This window comes from Neophocaena asiaeorientalis, unplaced genomic scaffold (assembly GCF_003031525.2).
Source record: "Neophocaena asiaeorientalis asiaeorientalis breed wild unplaced genomic scaffold, Neophocaena_asiaeorientalis_V1.1 scaffold180, whole genome shotgun sequence".
In the NCBI taxonomy this organism is placed as follows: Eukaryota; Metazoa; Chordata; class Mammalia; order Artiodactyla; family Phocoenidae; genus Neophocaena; species Neophocaena asiaeorientalis.
Genome location: NW_020173697.1, coordinates 1,195,515 through 1,218,262, shown reverse-complemented (window position 1 = coordinate 1,218,262; position 22,748 = coordinate 1,195,515). Strand labels below are relative to the sequence as shown.

The following is a 22,748-nucleotide window of genomic DNA, read 5'->3' as shown; positions in this document are numbered from 1 at the left end:
TTATCAATTGCAAAGTGACTCTCTTTAACTGTAGGCACTGAAAATCCTGACTCATTGTAGCAAGGGCCTCTGCTTGTATCTAAGTTGGAAGAAGCCGTTCTAGGGAGAGCAGAGGGCCAGGTGGGTGTGGTCCCCGAGTAGAGGGTCAGTGTTAAGGGATCCGGCAGACCCACCAATGTCGTGCAACCCTGTCACCTGAGTGCTGAGGAGATGCTGCAAAGGAGCTTTTCCCTAAATTGTCTGTAGACCTCCTGGATGGCACATCTCCACGGCCGAGGGGTGTCGGAGCTTGCAGCCCCCCACCCAGTGGGTTCTGCAGTGGCCCTGCCCTGGAGTGGCTGGGGCAGCGGGCTGGGCCTGAGCCCAAGGAGAAGGGGCCGCGGGTGCCTGGGAGCCCCAGGCCCACGGATGCGGAGAGGCGGGGACCTCACACAGAGCTGAGAGGGGTCAGAAGAGCCTCTTCTGGCAAATGTGGGTGATAGCACTTGGCTCATAAAATTATTTTGAGCATTAAATGTGATAAAGAACGTCAAAGGCATGTGACACAGTCGGTAACGTGAGCCCCACTTGTCGCAGGTCACCCCCGCCTGGTGTGGCAGAGACCCTACAAAAGCTCTTGCTCTGCGAGGGTCTCGCATCGCACAAGGTGTGTGTTCAGCCTTATCCTTAGGGCGCGTCACCCTCACCGTCACATGAGAGGTATATCTGTTTTCCAAGTTAACCCTGTATTTCTTCTGGCTCTAAGCTTCTTTGGCGCCTATACTGTCATCTAAGCAAGAGACCACGTTGTCCTTTAAAAGGGTAGGTTTGCCGGTGAAACAGGCTCATTTCTTTGTTCCTACCGCTGCTAAGTGCTGAAAATCTCTCTCTCTCTCTCTCTCTTTCTCTCTCTTCTTGATCTCTCAATCTCTTTTTCTCTTCTTTTGGCAGCTTCCTGCAGTTTTCAGGGCACATTTTTATACAAAGCATACCTGAATATCTTACAGAATGTTCCCACCTTACCATGACTTTTTATGACCCTACTGGTTAAAGTTTTCTTCTCTGGTCTAATAAATGTTTTCGAAGCATACATTTAATTTTAATGGAGAGAATGTAATTCAGCCTGTACCTCTAACACCCTGCAGGTTGTTTTGAGAGCCAGAAGCGTTTGCCCGTAAATAGAAATCCACCCCTCCCCCCACGCTTCCCCTTTGTAGTGGGCAGTCCAGACTGACAGGCTTAATAGCTGGCCGCTGACATGTAGCTTCTGTGCGTGTGCATTTTGATGGGCAGTCAGTTCTCATCATTCATGGTGGTGATGCTCATAAAGCCCCTGTGGACACAGGGTCAGGGATACAGAAGCATCACGGCCGGAGGAGACACAGGGATAGGTGCTCACACGCCTCTAGCACCTTTGCATCCCTGATCTGTGCATCACCTTGTTTTATGTGTGTTTCTATTTAAAGACACCTTATTTAGTGTGCTGTTGCATCGTAACATTGGATCCAAGGCCAGCAGCCCTAGGACTCATGCCTGCAGGAAGCCTATCTGACACACATGCTTTCTCTATCAGGCTCAGCACAACCTCACACACATAGGAGCCCCACACAGCACTGCAGCCCAACCTCGGGGGCCACGTTAAACAGCGAAATCAGCAACCAAAAGCACAAAATAAGAAATAAGTAGACTAGGGCTTCCCTGGTGGCGCAGTGGTTGAGAATCTGCCTGCCAACGCAGGGGACACGGGTTCGAGCCCTGGTCTGGGAAGATCCCACGTGCCGCGGAGCAACTAGGCCCGTGAGCCACAGCTGCTGAGCCCGCGCCTCTGGAGCCTGTGCTCCGCAACAAGAGAGGCCGCGACAGTGAGAGGCCCGCGTACCGCGATGAAGAGTGGCCCCTGCTCGCCGCAACTAGAGAAAGCCCTCGCACAGAAACGAAGACCCAGCACAGCCAAAAATAAATTAATTTTTTAAGGAAGGAAAGAAAGAAGGAGACTAAACAGGCGCTGTAAAGGACATGTTCACAGTACCAGAGTAAGAGCGTCATCTTGTGCCCACCTGTTCGCATTTCCCTGCCCTGCACGTGTTGTCAAATGACCACAGAAATGTCCCAAGTACTGATTCTGAGTTACAAGTACATTTTAGAGAGTAAGCAAATTAACAGACAGAACCCACGAATACTAAGGAGCCCCTGTGTTTTTGTATATTTGAGTATAGAGTGCAGGTTAATCACAGAAATACTTAGTATAGAGTTAATGGACAAAGCGCCCAATATCCCATTAGAGTAAATGCAAATCTTTGTAACACTGAAAAATAGTAAATCTAATAGACCAAATATTTTTACTTGTTAATTTACACCGGAAGGAAAATCTGACAGTGGCTTTTAGAAATGTCAAGACCAAAGAGCATAGACTATTAAGATTTTCCATTCAAAGAACAGAAATAAACTGGCCTGGTTGCGATTCAGTGTACCCCACCCCCCATTCATCTTTCTTTTCTGCCTCCCACCCCTCCTTTCCGCCCCTCCCCCCATACCTCCTTTACTGTCTTCTTGCTAAAGAGGCTTAGGAAGGAGCTGGAATCATGCCAGGATGGGCTCACAGAGGCTGCTGCAGTCAGCGCAGGGGCCATGAACCAGGAGGTATGCTGCACTGTTCAGAATATTTATTAGATGTAGTGCTGAAATAGTCTCTGTTGATAAGCAGACCTAACCTGAGTTTCTCAGGTACCGGTGACCGTGTAAAAGTGGTAGTATCTTACTCTCAGGCCCCAATGCATCACTCACCCACGTGGTTAGATGCTGTATTGAGTCTGTTTAATTTCCTAGTACCTAGCCTAGACTTTTTATCAGGAACATTTATTAATTTCAAGATTTTATCTCCCCTCTTCCTCGAGAGAAGTGATTGAAATTCTTTCCAGTAGCACATGAGCAAAGACCATCCCACCTGACTCTTACTTCAGCCTTCATTTCGGAGGAGCACAACACGGTCTAATGGGCCATGGCCATGAAGTCAGCTGTCATAACGCCGGAAAAGGGATGGACAGCTTTTGAGAAGGGAAAGTTGCAGGCTTGGTGCTGGGAAGGTTTCACATACCAGCAGGATCCAATAAAACCGCAGATATCGCCCCCAGCTGATTGTGGACAAGTTATTTTTTTTTCAAATAATTTTTTAAAACATTTATTTATTTATTCACTTTGGCTACGCTGGGGCTTAGTTGCGGCATGCGGGATCTAGTTCCCCAACCAGGGATCGAACCCGGGCACCCTGCATTGGGAGTGAGGACTCTTAACCCACTGGACCACCAGGGAAGTCCCGTGGGCAAATTATTTACAAAAGTCCTGTGCAGAAAAGAGCAAGATAACGTACATGTGTGCATATTTCTAGAACCGGAAAATACAAAATGTTAATGAAATGTACTTTGAAGTATAGCCACTAGTTTTTTGTTTGTTTGTTGTTGTTTTTTTGCGGTACGCGGGCCTTTCACTGTTGTGGCCTTTCCCGTTGCAGAGCACAGGCTCCGGACGCGCAGGCTCAGCGGCCATGGCTCACGGGCCCAGCCGCTCTGTGGCATGTGGGATCTTCCCGGACCGGGGCACGAACCCGTGTCCCCTGCATCGGCAGGCGGACTCTCAACCACTGAGCCACCAGGGAAGCCCTAGCCACTAGTTTTTAACAATTCTGCAGGGGTACAGGAAAGTACTGCTATTGGCACTATGTAAGGCTATGGATCCTTTCATTGAGAAATCTTTAAAATTAAAGTGGGAATACTTAGGAGGCAAATACAGTCAAACTTGTTTCCTTTCAACTGTGACGGTAACCCTTATGGTAGTCTGTGCTCGCCAGAAGAAAGACTTAACAGACTGGCATCAGCTTCAGAAAACAAGACTTTACATAGCCACAGGGTTCAATTAAATTGCTCCTCTGAGGTCTTGAGTTTAGCAGCTTAGGGGGAAAAAATGCCCTTTTTTAAAATGACAGTGTTTTGTGAATAAAAATTGCAGGGGGAAAATGGCTTCTGCATCCTACTGTCTTAGGAAATGAGGAAGCTGCAGAAACAGCTTCCTCGCTCACGAAGGCCTTAGTATATAAGAGGTCATTGTGGGGTTCGGTGCTATGAAGCTCATCTCCGGTCAGCAGACACCAGGCAAGCACGGTGGGCACATGGCCAGGCCTGTCAGAGGGGCTCAGAGTGTGGGAACTGGGGGTGGGCGTATGTGTTAATAAACCAGTGATGTCCATTTAGGTATTGAGAGGAATTTAAAAGGCAACCCTTTTTACCCCTGAGCAACATAATTGAACATATCTCAATTGCTGCAAAATGTATACAGTTTTTAAAAACTGCTTCAGAATATTTAGGATTGATTTCTGAGACTTTGGGTGGATTTTGAAGAAGTATAATTTTTCTTCCACATGGAATACTTCACGTCTAAAATGCTGATAATTAAACATACTTATTCAGGGATGCTGGAAACACTATCCTGGCACTTTGAAGGAGCTGACTTTCCTGTTCCGATTTATAAACCTCCACGAGCTGGCAGCCGGCCCCCACATAAGATGTCTTCCCCCGCGAGCTCTCACGTCTCTGTGTGTACGTCCCATTCCCCTCCTGGGCAGGGTGTCTGCTCTCGGGACAGCCATCCTCCTGCACCCTGTTCTGTGTCGCCCCCCTGCTCTACCAGTTTAGCAGGGTGATGGGATTCGACGGCATAATTAACCAGCTGGTATCAGGAGGGAAAAATGGCAGCAGTGAAACACAGGCACCTGCAGTCTGATTTGCAATTCTGTCCAATAGCCTACTATTGAATCAAAATGCAAATGGGTATAAATAGTAGTGTTTCTATAAAATGTGCCCCCCGCTGCTTAGAAAAGATGCAGTGGGGCAAAGCCACCCACTGGGTGAATGCCGGGGGAAACGGGGAACTCCAGGTCTGGGAAGCCTTCATGGGATGGTTTTAGTTAGAAAAGAGGTACCAGGATGGACCTCTTGCCCAGGGGTTAGATGCTTGTGAAGCTTTCGAAGCTACTAAGTGATGTTCTGTTCACTTGTAGTTGTCTTAAGTAGCAATTTTATTCCTAAATATTCTGAAAGAGGGAAGTATATATATTGAACAGAAAACTTAGAAGAGGAGAATAAAAATCACCTGGCAGCCAGGCAGGAGTTTTTACAAAGATGCGCCATGCAGGGAGGGCCACATTCCTTCACCGGTCCCCTGCCTGCTGTGACAGTGCTGTGATGACCGAGCTACTGGCTCGGTGTTTGTGCCGCACGAGGATTATTCAGCAGGATGGATCCCCGTGGACCAGCCAGAACAAAGGATTAGTAACCCTTTCCTCGTGCCTGGTGGTGCTTCCTTGATTCTTCTCACCGTGCAACACACCCCTGGTCCCCGCTGCTCTGTCAGCTGCCACCCCACACAGATGAGATTCGTGTTGCCGTTTTCCTTTTTCCTTTCCTTTTGGGTCATCGTCTCCCTTGTGTGTGGCCCATCTGTACACCTATTAGAAACCCAGGGCCTCTGAGGAGAAAAGTTAACAAATTGATGAGTCACCTCACTTGTGATCTCACAGCTGTTCAGTCCTTGAGTTCCTTTGGCAGTGTTTAATGAGCTACAGTGTTTTCCAAAGTGGTGGTTTGAGACTTCCTGGCATCTGTCTGCCTTCTTCGGGGTGAGAATGAACATTCCCTGTCACTCACTTACCTTCACAGTAGCATCCCATCTCTGAGCATAACCCTTTTGATAACTAACTTCAGCTTACTTTTGGCTATGCATTAAGTTCCGGAAAATTACAATGAAGCAAAGATGTAGGAGAGAAGATCATTCAATTAATATAGGAAAAGAAGGATACTGCTTTACTGATTTCTAGAAACAGTATTACCCACTTCCTCTTCCACAATATTTATTAAACATCACATATGTATCCATTATACGACGTGCTAAACCGGCAACATGTCTTTTTCATACCTTTATGAAGGTAAATCGCTAAACATACTGCATATATTCTTAGAGCCCCAGAAATTGCCTGTTCTGCTAACTGTTGTACATTATGTACTCTTTTCCACATCTGTATTCAGAGTTTTGTAGTTGAGTCTTCAAAACATCATCTAGCGTATTTATATCCTCATTTTGCTGTAGGAACATTAGTATCAGTGTTTAAGACCTTCCATAAATAAATGTTCTTTGGCCTATATTGATAACTCCTTTAATACCTAACCATGCTCTGGTGGGGAAATTATTTGCTCAGTCCAGCCTAAAGTCACCATGCTGCCCTGTAAGTTTACATCTTTTTTTCCGTCATTACCAGGGTCAGAATCTGCCTTTGGAAATACGGGTCCTGCACGTGGTCAAGGTGACTTCCTTGTTGAAATCAGAGCACATGGAGAAGGCATGTAATCACTCACTGAGGGATGAAACACGGAATAGGAGATGATTCAGTAAACATTTTTTTCCACATCTTTATTGGAGTATAATTGCTTTACAATAGTGTGTTAGTTTCTGCTTTATAACAAAGTGAATCAGCTATACGTATACATATATCCCCACATCCCCTCCCTCTTGAGCCTCCCTTCCACCCTCCCTATCCCACCCCTCTAGGTGGTCACAAAGCCCTGAGCTGATCTCCCTGGGCTATGCGGCTGCTTCCCACTAGCCATCTATTTTACGTTTGGTAGTGTATATATGTCAGTGCCACTCTCTCCCTTCGTCCCAGCTTCCCCTTCCCCCTCCCCGTGTCCTCAAGTCCATTCTCTATGTCTACGTCTTAATTCCTGTCCTGCCCCTTGGTTCATCAGTACTGCTTTTTTAGATTCCATGTATATGTGTTAGCATATGGTATTTGTTTTTATCTTTCTGACTTACTTCACTCTGCATGACAGATTCTAGGTCCATCCACCTCACTACAAGTACTCAGTAAACATTTTAAGGAATGTTTGCAAAGTGTGATCTTCAAATCAGTGTTGAACTTAAATTCCCAACTTGGTCTCCACGCAACTGTTACACTGACTTGTGTTTTGGTGCAGTGCCGTTGGTCTCCACTGACAGCCTCTAGGAAGACAGCCCAGGGAGGCTCATCACTGCGTTTACCATAACGAGGCCCCCTGGAAAAAACATCCCAGCTGGTCTTTGCGCCAAGAATATCGCACTCTTTCCGAACAACTGGTTTGTTTAACACAGTCCTGACCAGGTTTCCCTGCTAGAAAATTCATGCCAAATTGTGGCCCATCCATTCGAAGTATGGGGCGGGGGTGGGGTGCAAGGCCACCTTGCTGCCCAGCTCAGGGGGTGCCGCCTGAGTGTCTTCTCTGTGAAGGGTGTCCCAGGACTGTACACGCAGGACCCCTTGGCCCTCACATATGCACTTTTAAAATCTTGTTTTTGCTTCCTCTTTTTTCTTCTTGTTCTTTCTTTATCCATCTTTTCCCCCTCCTGTTTTAAAGTTTTGTAATATTGTTGTATTCTGTGTGTCTTTGTAAACTGCTTGAAGTCCTTTGTGGAATAAGGTGTAGCATAAATTAACGTCAGAAAGAGAAAAACAAATACCATATGCCAACACATATATAAGGAATCTAAAAAAAACAATGGTACTGACGAACCTAGTTGCAGGGCAGGAATAAAGAGGTAGACATAGAGAATGGACTTGAGGACATGGGGTGGAAGGGTGCAGCTGGGGAGAAGTAAGAGTAGCATCGATATATATACACTACCGAATGTAAAATAGATGGCTAGTGGGAAGCAGCCGCATAGCACAGGGAGACCAGCTTGGGGCTTTCTGACCACCTAGAGGGGTGGGATAGGGAGGGTGGGAGGGGGGCTCAAGAGGGAGGGGATCTGGGGACATGTGTATATATATGGCTGATTCACTTTGTTGTGCAACGGAAACTACCAGGGTATTGTGAAGCAATTACACTCCAATAGGAAGTTCTATTAAAAAATAAAATAAAATAAAAATAAGTTACAGATGCAAACCTGTATGGGTTCATGCCCCTAGCATCGTTTACATCCATGCCATAGCACCCAGACCCTTATTCCTGGTAGTGGTGGTTGTCTCAGCTTAGATATATTGGTGTTTAAGCTGGTGTTTCTGTAAAATCAGAATATGGCATGAAAGCGCGTGTGTGAAATGAGAGTCCAATATAGCTAGAAGCATTCAGCTTCCACTGTGAAATATTCTTTTTCTTTTCCCAGGGAGTTTTGGAGAAATGTACAAGAACATATGTCCAGTACTAGGATTCTCTGCCAGATTTTTTCCCTAAATTGTGGCTTGACATTTCAGATCATTAAGTGGACACATCTGTCCGAATTTGTTTTCCTTTTCAAAAGAAAAAAGATCATTTGAAGACAGCTACCCAGCAACAGAGTCAGCATTCTTAGTTTGCCCTGATGCAGTTGGCATTCTCAGCCCTGGAATCGGGCACAAATCACTCCACAGAGCTGAGTGCAGCCGTCTGTTCATGGCTGTATATCCCCTGGGTGTTGAGCAAAAATAAGGAATTCATTTTCCTGTTTGTTTGGGTTTTTTTTTTTTTTCGGTACGCGGGCCTCTCACTGCTGTGGCCTCTCCCGTTACGGAGCACAGGCTCTGGACGCGCAGGCTCAGTGGCCGTGGCTCACGGGCCCAGCCGCTCCGCGGCATGTGGGATCTTCCCGGACCGGGGCACGAACCCGTGTCCCCTGCATCGGCAGGCGGACTCTCAACCATTGCGCCACCAGGGAAACCCTCCTGTTTGTTTTTAAGTATATATTGGTGAGTAATTCTTGGTAAATCTGTGGTTTAGGGGAAAGAATCTTAAAGGCTTTGTTTCTAAATCTTGCTTCTGTCACTAGCTGTGACTTTGAGCAAATCATGTGGTCTAGCGGGGCCCCCGCAGGACTATTCAGGTATGATCGTGTATGTACCATACAAGCCAGTAGAACTGCATTTCTTCAGCCCGGGATGAAATGGGATCACAGTAACTAATACGAAAAATACCACTTATTTGGCTCAAACATTATCCGCTGTGCTAGAATTTTAGGTCCCTCAAATTCTTCCCAGCCAGCTCTGGAGTCAGCTGTTGAACACCCTGGGAACGAATCTTCCCTGACTCCTTCACGCAGGGGGGCTTCCTGTTGCTGCCTACCAGCCAGTGCTCCCCAAACCCTTGGCCCGAGGTCCCTGGTGCCACTCTCATCCCCACCACAGGGACAGAGTCTCCCCGTGGAGCCACTCTGGCACCTGCCATCTGTGAAGTACCCATCTTCGTGGAGAGCATGCCCTTCACACTTGCTTGGCTTGTCAGGACACTAAATAAGCCAGAGCATCGGTGGGGCGGCAGAGATGGAGCTATTCTCGAAGCCATCGTCCAAGGCTCCCGCCCCAGGGTTTTTGTACACGATCCACGGTTGCTGCAGAGGCCAACAACCGTGTAACCTTAGGAAGCCGCTGGCTGTTTGGAGCTGTGAATTCCAACTGTGCTGTGACTGTCTGATGGTCACTGACAGCTGAGCTGTCATGGGTAAGGACGGGACGGCTGTCCCCCACTACTTGTGGGGATGCCAGGAAACTGCCTACCAGAGGAGGCTAGAGGAAATGGAAATAGGACAGATACAAGCTTTTCAGAGAGCCCGGGGCCACAGGAGGCCACCAGCGATCTGGGCAGATAACGGTCCTGCTGCTTGTTCTGTGAATTACGCAAAGCAGTGGTTTTTGTAGCTTCCTGCCTTAGGAGTCAGCCTTGATGAGCTAGAGAATTTCTGGTCTAAGTCATTCTGCTCTGCTAAGAATTACTCCTTTTTCTCCAACACATTGGTCACTTGGACATGAAATAAACCTGAGCCCCTCACCTCTCTGCCCCAGAAGATGAAGTTGAGATGCAGCTACCCGGTTGGAACCAGGGCACTTGCTTAAAAGCTTGCACACGTGGCCAGCATGTGGTTCTTAGTTTAGATTGAGCTGATTGGGAGTGTGGACCTGATGGAGATTACAGGCGTGATGAGCTAAAGCCACCCATCGTCCCTGCCTTCATACCGTTCGGGTTTCTTGCCTCCCAACTGTGGCACCATATGGAACATGCCAGAGGAAGCATGGCAGACACCGTGCTTCCTCAGTTACTGAGTTTCATCCTGAAAAGCTTTTGCATTAATCCTGTGTTCATTGATTTTGACTTTCAACCCCAATGGAGCACAAGTTAAAGATTTATTTTTCTCCTTTTCATTAATATCTAATTCATTAATGAAGAAAATATGTGGTATTCTATGATATAGTACAACATTGTGAAGAGTATTCCTAGAAAAATTTTTGAAATCAAATCAACCAATATGTATGGAATATTAACATAATATATGAAAACACTGTTCCAGCTATGAGCAGAACTTGTGGTGATGAACTGACATTTTCATCTTGGAGGAAGACTGGGTTCTGTTAGTACAGACTTAATTTTGACCCTCAAGGGAAGACTGACTGATAAGAAGGATTGATAAGAACATTGGGGAAAAATAACTAGACCATCCTAGAGTTTCTAATAATCAAGGAAAGGGATACACGCTCTTCAAGGCATAGAGGTAGAGTTTTGAGAAAATGATTAAATACAGAATAATATTTCCTGCTTCAATTTTATGTGCCCAGTCAAAAGAAAGAATATATTATCAAGAAGGGAATAGTCTACCTGGGGGTGAGAACAGGGAACCCAAAGAAGAGACGTGGTCGTTGTACCCACAGCTGTCCATGGGACAGGTGGCCTGAGTCTGAATTTAGTCTGTTCAGCAATCCCTATTGTGGAAGGGCACGCATGGAGATTTCAAAGCCAGCAAGATGGGGCTTCCCTGGTGGCGCAGTGGTTGAGAGTCCGCCTGCCGATGCAGGGGACGCGGGTTCGTGCCCCGGGCCGGGAAGATCCCACATGCCACGGAGAGGCTGGGCCTGTGAGCCATGGCCGCTGAGCCTGCGCGTCTGGAGCCTGTGCTCCGCAACAGGAGAGGCCGAGACTGAGAGGCCCGCGCACCGCGATGAAGAGTGGCCCCCGCTCGCCGCAACTAGAGAAAGCCCTCGCACAGAAACGAAGACCCAACACAGCCAAAAATAAATAAATTAATTTAAAAAAAAAAAAAAAACCCAGCAAGATGATCAGATCTCAGGCTTGCCGAGCAACCTTCCGACTGTAACCAGTTTTTCATAGTCTGCTGAATTAGATATTATTTATTGATAAAGCTTAAATACATAAAGGCTTTATATCAAACTAAAGATGTTGAAAAAACCTAGCTGGGACAGAGAAAATGGAAGGAAATTGTTAATAGGCATGTCATTTTTGGTTATGAAATCTATTTTTGACTTTTTAAGTTATAGAAAAGTCACTATGAAAATTTGTCATTCCTGTCTTCTGATACAAGCACCTGGCACCACATAGGTACCATGGAAATATTGTGTAAAAAATACTTTTAAGAAAAACTCTGCAGGATAAACAAAGTCCCACTGTATAGCACAGGGAACCATAGTCAATATCCTGTGATAAACCGTAATGGAAAAGAATATGAAAAAGAATGTGTGTATATATATGTATAACTGAATCACTTTGCTGTACACCTGAAACTAACACAACATTGTGATCAGCTATAAGTATGTGCGGCCAGAGAGTTCTGCAATAACTAGCACGGAGCGCGATGCCCTTGGTGCCGAGGGTCTTTAAGCTTTCTTGGAAAATGAAGTGCCAGAAAGGAGAAACTACTCAAAAGTCTGTAACAGAACTCATCCATTTCAAGGTGGCATCGTGTTTCCGTTGGCCCTCCTTCTTCTTGGAGCTTATTACAGATTTTATGCCAGTAAAGTGAGAGAAATGCTGCAGATTGGGGGTCTGACCTCAACACAGGGTGCTTCTCTCAGGACTGAGTCTTCTGGTCCAGGCTCTAAATTGTCATCGGCACTTGCTTGCGCGCTCTCCCAGCGCAAATGCCTGCCTGCAGTGCACGTATCCCTCCGGCTGCTCCCGTGCCCAGGGGCGACAGGAGGGTGGCGCCCTCGAGGTGTTGGCAGCAGTTTGGCCGGTACCCGCCATCCCTGCCACCCACTCCTGGCTCCCAGGTGTACTGACCTTGCTCACCTGCTGCACCCCAGACTGTGGGCCCCTCCCCACGCCTGCCCCGCTGTGGGCGCTCATCTCCCCTCCGGCTCTCATGGGCATCCTCTGAGCCCGCGGGCCAGGCTCCGGCTTAAGCCGTCCACCCCGTCGCTTCCCTGCACGTCGCCTTACTCCTTACGTGGTGGCTCCTGGCAGCCCTGGTTCTTAACTCTGTTGCTGACAGCAGGTGGAAACGTCTACGCTCTCCGGCTCCATCCAGAGCCAAGGAGACTGCACAGAAGAGGTGGGAAGGGACTGCTTAGCTCCCCCTGCCCGCATACCCACAACATCATCTCTACCCCATGCTGCAGCCTCCCCGATGGGCCCCTCCCCTAAAGTTCAGAAAGGGAGGCCGGGCTTGAGCCCCTCCTTCCATCTGCTTTTATTCTGGTCTGTCGACTATCTGCTCTATTTTGGTCTTCCTCCGGATTTTCCCCCTCTCCTGCTAGAAGAGCATCTGTCTCCACCTGCCATACGGACTGACTGATTCTTGACAGTACCTCAAAATAGTTGGACCGTAGGGTGGAGAGTGGACATTACGCAGAGGAGAAAACACATCTAGAGGCATTTCAAAGATACCCTTAGAGCAATTCAATAATATTTATCGAGCAACTGCTCTGTGTTAGATGGTGGTGAGCAAAGCAGATGAGGTTCCTGTCCTTAATGCGCGTACAGTCTTGAGCCTTTTGTAGGAAGGATTCCAGGCAAGGGCAGGTGTAGAGATTTATGCATAAGGATGATCATTGTCACAGCATGGAGCCAACGGAAATGTCCATAAGGAAAAGGTCACATGAATTATGGAACAGCCAGGAGTTCCCTGGTGGCCTAGTGGTTAGGATTCTGGGCTTTCACTGCCAAGGCCCAGGTTCAGCCCCTGGTTGGGGGACTGAGATCCCGCAAGCCACGTGGTGCAGCCAAAAACATTTTTTAATTTAAAAAAATGATGGAACAGCCATACTTTGCAATGTTGTGCAATAGTTACAAAGAATTAGATAACAGGATAAAGCTATACATACATGAAAGAAGAATCTATACATACTTATCAATATACATATCTACAGACATACATTTATATGTCTGCATGAGCATAAAATGTCTAAACACAACAACTAGTGACAATGATTTCCTCTAGGAGGTGAGATTTGTTGGGGAGAGGGAAGGGGGCAGCTTTTACCTTTACTTTATATACTTCTATATTGTTTGGATTTTGTACAACAAAGTGTGTATTGCTTTTGTAATTTTTTTCAATTTAAAAAAATTTTTTATACAAATTTTAAAGGTAACTTCGTTTGTGGTAATTACAAAATATTGGCTATATTCCCCATGTTGTACAATACATCCTTGAGCCTATTTATCTTATACCCAACAATTTGTACCTCCCTGCCCCCAATATTGCCCCTCACCCGCACTGGTACCCACTAGTTTGTTCTCTATGAGTGTTCTTCTTTTTGTTATATACACATAGTTTGTTGTATTTTGTGGATTCCACATGTAAGTCATATCATATGGTATTTGTCTTTCTCTGACTTATTTCACTTAGCATAATGCTTTCCAAGTCCATCCATGTTGCTGCAAATGGCAAAATTTCATTCTTTTTTATGGCTCAGTAGTATTCCATTGTATGTATGTATGTGTCTGGTATGTGTGTGTGTGTGTATGTATATATATATATATATATATATACACACTGCTTCTTCTTTAATCATTCACCTGTTGATGGACACTTAGGTTTCTTCCATATGTTGGCAATTGTAAGTAATGCTGCTGTGAACTTAGGGGTGCACGTATCTTTTCAAATTAGTGTTTTTGGTTTTTTCAGATATATACCCAGGAGTGGAATTGCTGGGTTGTATGGTAGTTCTATTTTCAGTTTTTTGAGAAATCTCCATACAGTTTTCCGCAGTGGCTGCACCAATTTACATTCCCACCGACAGGGTACAGGGGTTCCCTTTTGTCCACATCCTCGCCAACATTTGTTATTTATGTTCTTTTTGATGATAGCCATCCTGACAGGTGTGAGGTGACATCTCATCATGGTTTTGATTTGCATTTTCCTCATGATTAGTGATGTTGAGCATCTTTTCATGTGCCTGTTGGCCATCTGCATTTCCTCTTTGGAAGAATGTCTCTATTCAGTTCTTCTGCCCATTTTTTAATTGGGTTGTTTGTTTTTCTTGATGTTGAGTTATATGAACTGTTTATATATGTTGGATATTCACCCCTTATCAGTCATATCATTTGCAAATATTTTCTCTTGTTCAGTAGGTTGTCTTTTCATTTTGTCAATGGTTTCCTTTGCTGTGCAAAAGCTTTTAAGTTTAATTAGGTCTCATTTGTTTATTTTTGCTTTTATTTCCCTTACTTTAAGAGATGGACTCGAAAAAAAATATTGCTTTTGTTTGGTAATTTTTAAGACAAAGAAAACAGGAAAAATATATACCAAGAGTTGTAGTTACTGGCACATAACCTAGTTTACATATTTGGAGTTATTTCCAAACCGTACAGAGGTGAGGGAAGATGGAGAAATTGGGAACACACTCTCTTCCAGCTCTTGTCCCCTTGTCCTGTAGGAATGCAAGGTAGCACGTCCAGACCTTCCGATGGATGGTCTGCCCAAGCAGTCCCTGGGACAGGAAGGTGTCTGCTGTGGGCCCCCTCTCGTCTTCACTTTCCCCCTTCCTCCCCTCCTTCATTCCCTCTGTTTCCAACAGTCCTCATCTGGCTCATTTCCCCAAGCTGTCATCTTTTGCCTTAGAAATCAGCAAGTTCCAAATCTCCTTCCATGACTTAAATATCTTCACCAATTCTGGTGTCTGTTGTAAACCAAAATCTGTGTCTTTCCCATCCAGTTCTGCTTCTTTAGGCCCAGTGGTTAGACTCAGGGAAGAAAATTATTGCCTGAATCTCCATCACAGCGTTTGCTTGTTTTTGCAGTTTTGGGGAGGGAGATCATTTGTCCCTACTCTTCCAAAATTAGACATACCTGCCCAGGTTAGTTTCTCTCCAGAAACACTCATCACATCTTCTTTCAAAATCTGCATCCCTCCACTACTGTATTTTTTAACTTGGTACTCTGAAAGAACACGTGGCCCCTCCCAACCTTGAAAAGCCCTCTTTGTTGCCGAAGGCTACCATGCCCCCACCCCCTTCCCCATTCCTGGGGTATCTCCAGGCCACAAAGGGCAGGGAAGAGGGGGAGGGGAGAGAGCTCCCATCACATAATAATAAGCTCGATGTGTGCCTTGTATTGACATTATATTCAATGTCAGTATCAGTTCTTAGACCTTAGATCAATTCTTAGCCATTCATAGATAGGTATAGCTAGTGTTTTTTCTTTTTCTTTCATTTTACTTTTAACAAGATTTCTTATAAACCCAAGATAGCCTAGGTTTATGTCCTGGCTTCATTACTCTCTAGCTGGGTGATCTTAGGCAGTCATTTATCCCTGACCTCAGTCCCCTCATCTGTAAAATGGGGACATTAATAGTACTAACCTCATTGTGATGTTGGGAGGTTAGATAAGTTAATAAAAGTAAAGCACAGAGAATAGTGCCTGACACATAATAAGTATGCTGGTATTTGTAATTATACTGCAAATGCCCTTTTGTAACTTTTCCTCTTCAGTTTTTTTCATATTTTAATTCTACCTTCCAAAGATTTAGATCTTCCGTCTATTCATTTTTTATCTGAGTCACATGCACACAATTCATTGTGTGCTATTATCTTTTCCTCCTCACTTCTTTGGTGTCAGTACTTTTTAAATCATCCTTCTCGTCTCACTCTCACCTCATGGCTCCAGGACGCCTTCCTGCCCACCTGTCTTGAGGTTGAATGAGGGCCACCTGTCAAAGCACCATGGTTTCCCCACTGTCACACGCAGAGGAAGTGCAGACATTTGCTCCGTGTCTCACGGTGGGCTTCATAAGGGCAGAGACTGTGTCTGCTCCTTGATGCTGAGCTAGTGCCTAGCTCAGAACGTAGCGGGTACTTACTACTCCTTTAACAAGAAAATGCAGATGTAAGAAATAAGATTTAATGGATTCCAGACTCAGTCTGTATTTCTATAAAAGCAACCTCTAAGAACACAGACAATTGAGAACTACGTTGAAATGGAAATAAATACCCAGAGAAAACATTGTTTGCATCTCTGTTGGGCCAGGTCCTGTTTTAGATAATGGTGGTATAGGTTATCAAGCTGATAATGTTAATTGCTGCTTTAATGGTTTTAAATTTAATCTTGGGAACAAGCTTTTTACTCCTCCATGAAAAGCTTTGGGATTAAAAAAAAAAAATCTTTCCTTTCCACTTACCAAGGAGAAGGTAATAGGCACCAGATGCTAGTTCGAAAGCTAACTCCTGCAGAAAGAACACGGGTCTCAGATTGTTCTCATTCGTCTGTCGTGTTCTTACTGTCTTGTTCTTCTCCCATCACCAAACAGAAAAAAGTGGGTGTGTGTGTGTACATACACACATATATGTGTATACACATATGCTTGTATATGTATAATATACACACAACTGTACCTCGTTATCCACCGGGAGATAGGTTCCAGGACCCCTTCGGATACCAAAATCTATCCGTGGATACTCAAGTCCCTTATATAAAATGGCATGGTATTTGTATATAACCTACACACACCACCCTCCTGTATACTTTCAATCGATTATTTATAATACCTAATACAAGGTAGGCACTATGTAAATAGTTGCCATGGAAAATTCAAATTTTACTTTTTGGAACTTTCTGGAATTTTTTCCCAATATTTTTGATCCACAGTTGGTTGAATCTTAAGATGCAGAACCAGCAGATATGGAGGGCCGACCGTGTTGGGGGGGCAGGGGGGTTCTTTCCAACTAGAAAAAGGTTTCTGGCAACTTTATCCCTGCTACAGTTATTTGAAGTAATTTTGCGTAAAACACTTAAAGACCCTTCTTTAGTCAATCTAATAACTCTAAACACTATTAGAACTTTGTTTATTCATCCAACAGTTAATTTTGGAATGTCTCTCGTGTGCTGCACTTCAGCCCATTTCATGTTTATCTGAATGTTTTAGCCATATTAGAACAGGACAGCTTTCAAACACAGTTATACAGTGGTTTATTCACAGCAAGGGAAATAAATCCCTTGCACCAGAAGCTCAAGTTTTAAAGTAGAAAATAAACTGAGGTTGAAGTCATGAAAACAAACCTTAATACCATCCCCAGCTGAGAAGCATAAATTCACAAATTAGTTCTCTTTGTCGCAATAAGTGCTGGTTGGTGAAGAAGTAGCTTGAATATGAGTAACTTCATCTCATACCAGCTTCCCTCTTCTACCTTGGGTTTCTGTTAAAATATAAGATGTGTTTCATTCATTTACCTTAGTTAAGTCCATAATATTTAATCCAATCAGAAGACGTAGTCATAGTAAGTTTGGAACCAAACATTGCAGATTACCTCTGAATAAATATGATGAAATGTTCCTTTTGTAGATGCAAGTATTGGCATTATGATGAAAACCTGCTCACGGCCAGCATTGTCATCGTCTTCCATAACGAAGGGTGGTCCACCCTCATGAGAACAGTTCACAGCGTAATTAAAAGGACTCCAAGGAAATACTTAGCAGAAATCGTGTTAATTGACGATTTCAGTAACAAAGGTAATGGCTATGGAATCGGCATTTTTCTATAAAATAATTATAAGCAATTGCAAAAAGATGATCTCAAAATAGTCTTCAGAAATTAATAATTAGCATCTATTATCAACAAGTTGGCACTATGCTAAGCATTGTATGTGAATTATTTTGTTTAGTTCTGACAGTAAGCTTTGTGATACATTGTTCATCTTCATTTTGCACTTGAGGCTCAGAGATGTTAAGTAACTTGCCAGCAGTGACAGAGATAGTAATTAACAGCTGCATCCAAATCTATAGGCTCATAAGTCTGTGTATTTAACTACGGTCTTATACTATACCAATTCTTTGGGCATGGGTTTTATAAAAATTTAATCGTAGAGGTAATTTATTGAATGACTGAAAAAATGCAATGGCATGTATATTGCGATGCCACCCAAAGCTCCGTCCAAATCTATATACTGAAACCTATATACCTGTTTAATAGCTTGTATTTTGCATTTCAGTGTATTTTGAATTTGACCAGAAACCATGGACTATTTTCATTTATAAAAGAAAGTACCTACTAAAGCTTATTTTGTTCTAGATTTGATTTAAGATAATTGAATAGAAGGAAAGTGTGTTTTATTTTTTTTACTCTCTTTATGGAGCAAGCTCTAACACATTTAGGGAGACATCGGTTAGTTTTGGTTCAACTTGATTAGAGAGAGATGGAGCAGTGATTTTCCAGATAAGTGGGGTTTTTTAAGTTAAAAGTTTTTTCTTCAAATAGATCCATTATTGTAAGCTGAATATATCTTCTTAATGATATAAATATCAAAAGATAGATAATGCTATAGCTCAGACCCCAAAGCAGCATGTAATTATGCTGCTAAAACCCAAGTCTGGGCAGTTATTTATTCTTCTTTGCTTGTCATAAAACTGAGTTGAAACCTTTGAAAACCTTTGAAAACTTTGAAAACCAAAGAGCACAGACAAGTCAATGACAACAGGATATCTGCATTTTGGCAAATGAGTTTTGCAGAGAGGTTTTGTGTATAAGTAGTGATACCACTGGATATAATGTTAGAAAAGAAGTCAGAACATAGGCAGCATGAAAATACCATTCAAAATGGCTTTACAAAAGCTTCCTCCAAAACTTAATTTAGAACTCTTGCAGTCTGGATAAACCTCTGCTGTTTTTGCAAGGACACAAGCAGAATCTTGATCTTGTATACATATATTAGCATGGAGAGAAACAGAAATATAACCTACCACTTTCTTCAACTAATCATTTTTAATTACAGCAGGGAATGTATAGCTTTAAATTTTCAGTCATCAAATGCCTTTAGCTTAGACATCTTGGTTGCAATTTTCTACAACGGGATCATTTTCATTAAGAATACTATCCCTGTCTCAAATAAATATTTGAAAATATGTTTTTAAGTGATATTGTTGGTGCCAACAATGTTTTAGATTTAGCAAAACTTAAGCCTACAAAAACAGCTTGGAGAAATCCCATGTCTATGATTGTACTGATTTTAAGAACCACTATGTTATTAATACAAGTTAGAAAGCTCAGAATAGTCTTTAAAAAAAAAAAAAAAAAGTGAAGATACACCAAAAGGTGTTTCCCATTCTAAAATCTTGCTTTCTTGCTTGGCCCGAGGAAAGAACAAAATTGGGGGCTTAAGTGTTTTGTCCAGTTTACTTTAATTTTTTTGTGATCAGTGCTTCTGTTGTTACAAATCTCTAACAGCCTCTTGTAACACATTTTAAAAGCAATTACATATAGGGTCTCCTTAGCTTAACAGCTTGGGGAGGGTCATTGATTGGGGCTACTCTTGGACAGAAGTACAGAAGGTCTTTAATTACTCTCCCCAATTTCAAAACACCCTTGAACATCTGTCAGTCCTATCCTCAGTAAAACTATACAGCATTTGGTAAATCTGACTTAGGTGAAAACTTGGATTGTTTTCTTTCCCCAATATATTCAGTAATTAAAACTCTGAGTTATAATTTTTCTTTTAAAGACAAAACACTTAACTAATTTATATAAAACCTCACAAAAGAGCTGGCTGCTCAGAACCCTCGGGTTTCTGGAAGTGACAATGTCCTCAAAACGTAAGGGTCTGGGGCCTTTGAACAGAGAACACTCCTCTCCACCTGTGCACTGGGCAAAGGGCTACACGGACCACGTGTCCTCCTCGCAGCACTCAGGGAAGGAAGCTGCGGGAGCACTTCCGCTCACAAGTGCACATCATTTCCGCCTGCTTCTCATTGGCCACAGCGAGTCAGGTGGCCCAGCGTGCAGTCCGGGCTGGGGCTGGGGAGGATTGATCATCCCCCAGAAGGGGCCGTGCTCCTTCGGGGCACTGATCTGTCCGCTGTAGTGAGACCCAAGCGCAGCCAAAGTCACCTTAACTAGAATCTAAATTTAAAGAGCACACCAATCAACTCGTTTCTGGCCGTAACAATTTATTTTAGATATATTTAGATCACATATCCAAAAAAGTACCTAATGCAAGTCAGAAGTGGCTTTAGAAAAAAAAAAACACTTAGGACTGTACAGAACTAAAAAAAAATAGGAAGGTAAGAGCTTTTTTAAAAAAAAACAGCAACAACAAAAACTTATACTGAAAGGAAAATTACCAGCACTTTCTGGGGAAACATTGTAATTCAGCATGAGAATTTTATTTATAATTCTCATTAAAACTGGACACCAAAGTAGAGAATGGAAAATTTTTTCTTCTCAATTTTGAATACCCATGTGTGAGTATCTTGCTAATTATAAGCTCCTTAAAAACGAATAAAGTATTAAATGTACAGCCTGATTTGCCCATTTAACCACGGGCTCATCACTAAATACAGTTGTTTTGGGGGTTGTTTTTGTATTCATGGGCCAAAATTTTGAACAACTTAAAAATAATTTTTGTGTCTTCAGGAAACATCTTTAAGGATCCAGGAATTAGTTGTGGCTGTGATGAGTCAGTTTCATTGGCTCATAGTAATACAAACAAAAACTGTTCTCTTGCAACTAGGAAGCCAAGATGGAAAGTTTGGCAAATGTATCTTGTTTTTATAACACAAAAATTTCTCTACCAAACTGCAAACATATATGTGTGTGTGTGTGTATGTGTGTGTGTGTACATAAAATACACGCATATGTGTGGAAATGATATATGTATTTATTATATAAATATGTAAAGATTTATTTATAAATATATACATACACAGACATATATATACAGACACTTGATGCTTAAACTACAGAGAAAATGGGATCTTTTATTGTTACTTGCCAGCTGGATGGGAACTATATTCGTCACCACACCAAGACTACTCCCTTCAACACTGATTGTAGTAGAAAGATGGCTCAGAAACAAACATTAACCTATACCCTGTGTGGATCCCGAAGGCCATGTCATGTTATTTATAGGCAGTACATCTTCAGAAATCCTGAACGACTGCTTCTTCCAAAAGCAAAAAAACTATTGTGCCTGAAAGCTTCTAGCTATGATATTAACATGTGATTTTTTCCAGTTTTCACGTCAGTTGGCATAGTCATCATTTATTTAACGTTTAGCGAGAGGTTTGATAATTCTCAGGCTAGCTAGTTCTCCGTAGGTATATTAAACTCAAAATTTAACTCGAGTAATACACTTTACCTTACCTCCCTATACATTTAACATTCAGTATGGTCTGTGTAAAATTACTGAGTACTCAAAGGTCCTGTTTGCCTATCCTCATTTCTTGAGAAAACTAATAGTTTAAGTGGGGACTTCCCTGGTGGCGCAGTGGTTAAGAATCCGCCTGCCAATGCAGGGGACATGGGTTCAAGCCCTGGTCCAGGAAGATCCCACATGCCGCAGAGCAACTAAGCCCATGTGCCACAACTACTGAGCCTGTGTTCCAGAGCCCACGAACCACAACTGCTGAGCCTGTGCACCGCAACTACTGAAGCCCTCGCGCCTATAGTCCATGCTCCGCAACAAGAGAAGCCACCGCAATGAGAAGCCCGCGCACCACAATGAAGAGTAGCCCCCGCTCAACACAACTAGAGAAAGCCCGCGCACATCAATGAAGACCCAACACAGCCAAAAATAAATTAATTAGTTAATTTAAAAAAATAGCTTAAGTGGTTTATTAGCCATAACTATAATTTATAATGTTGACTGAATTTTTTATTCATAGAGCACTTAAAAGAAAAACTGGATGACTATATTAAGCTGTGGAATGGCCTAGTCAAGGTATTTCGAAATGAGAGAAGAGAAGGTTTAATTCAGGCACGAAGTATCGGTGCCCAGAAGGCTAAACTTGGACAGGTAGGACACATTTGATATCTATTATGTCAACATTTTGGATTCGGTAACTAAAAGATCATCTACATTTTTAAGTACCCATTTAATTTTTAATTTTTTAAAATTGAAAATGCTACCTTAAATACATAACTTATATATCAAAATTGACTCTAATGCCAGTTTATATTAGTATCTAATTTTAAATAGGTGATATACGTCATGCTGTATATGAGTTTTCTTTCACCCTGCCTCTTTTTTTTTTTCCAGGTTTTGATATACCTCGATGCCCACTGCGAGGTGGCGGTTAACTGGTATGCACCACTCGTAGCTCCCATATCAAAGGACAGGTAACATTGCCTTGCTTCTTTTCTTTCCTGGTTGAAAAGTAAACCTCATCCTAGGACAAATAATGTTCCCATTCTTCTGATTCCAGTTCCATTCAGTGCATCAAGTTGTACGTTGAGTTTTCTTTTTTAGCTAGTTGTTTCCCTGGGTGGATCTAGGTGGCTACTTGGGGTTGATTCACATGCGGGCAGTTAGACGTTTGGGATAAGCCTGGGGCATCTCACTCAGAATCATCTTCCTCTGGGTACAAAAGCTTTGCTCTAAGAGCAATATTAATTGTTCCCACACACTGTGGTAACATTCTAAAGGCTTGAAGGAGCATGCTTTGGAATTCTGCCTATGGGTGGTTTTATGCCCTTTGAAGTGATTATTTTACACAGTAAGGGCCAGCTCTTACCTGTGGCAAGGCCTTGGGTTCCCATAGGACCTTTCACGTTTAGAAGTAGA

General features: G+C 43.2%; 1 protein-coding gene across 3 annotated transcripts in view; it reads left to right on the top strand.

Moving 5' to 3' along the window:
* The window catches only part of GALNT7 (polypeptide N-acetylgalactosaminyltransferase 7), a 59,403-nt gene that overhangs the window by 15,820 nt on the left and 20,835 nt on the right, over window positions 1-22,748 (top strand). For all 3 annotated transcript variants that reach the window (XM_024750515.1, XM_024750516.1, XM_024750517.1), the window contains exons 2-4: window positions 17,537-17,703; window positions 21,850-21,980; window positions 22,224-22,303. In XM_024750515.1, coding sequence (XP_024606283.1) covers window positions 17,537-17,703; window positions 21,850-21,980; window positions 22,224-22,303 — 378 coding nt within the window. The remainder of the gene's footprint in view (window positions 1-17,536; window positions 17,704-21,849; window positions 21,981-22,223; window positions 22,304-22,748) is intronic.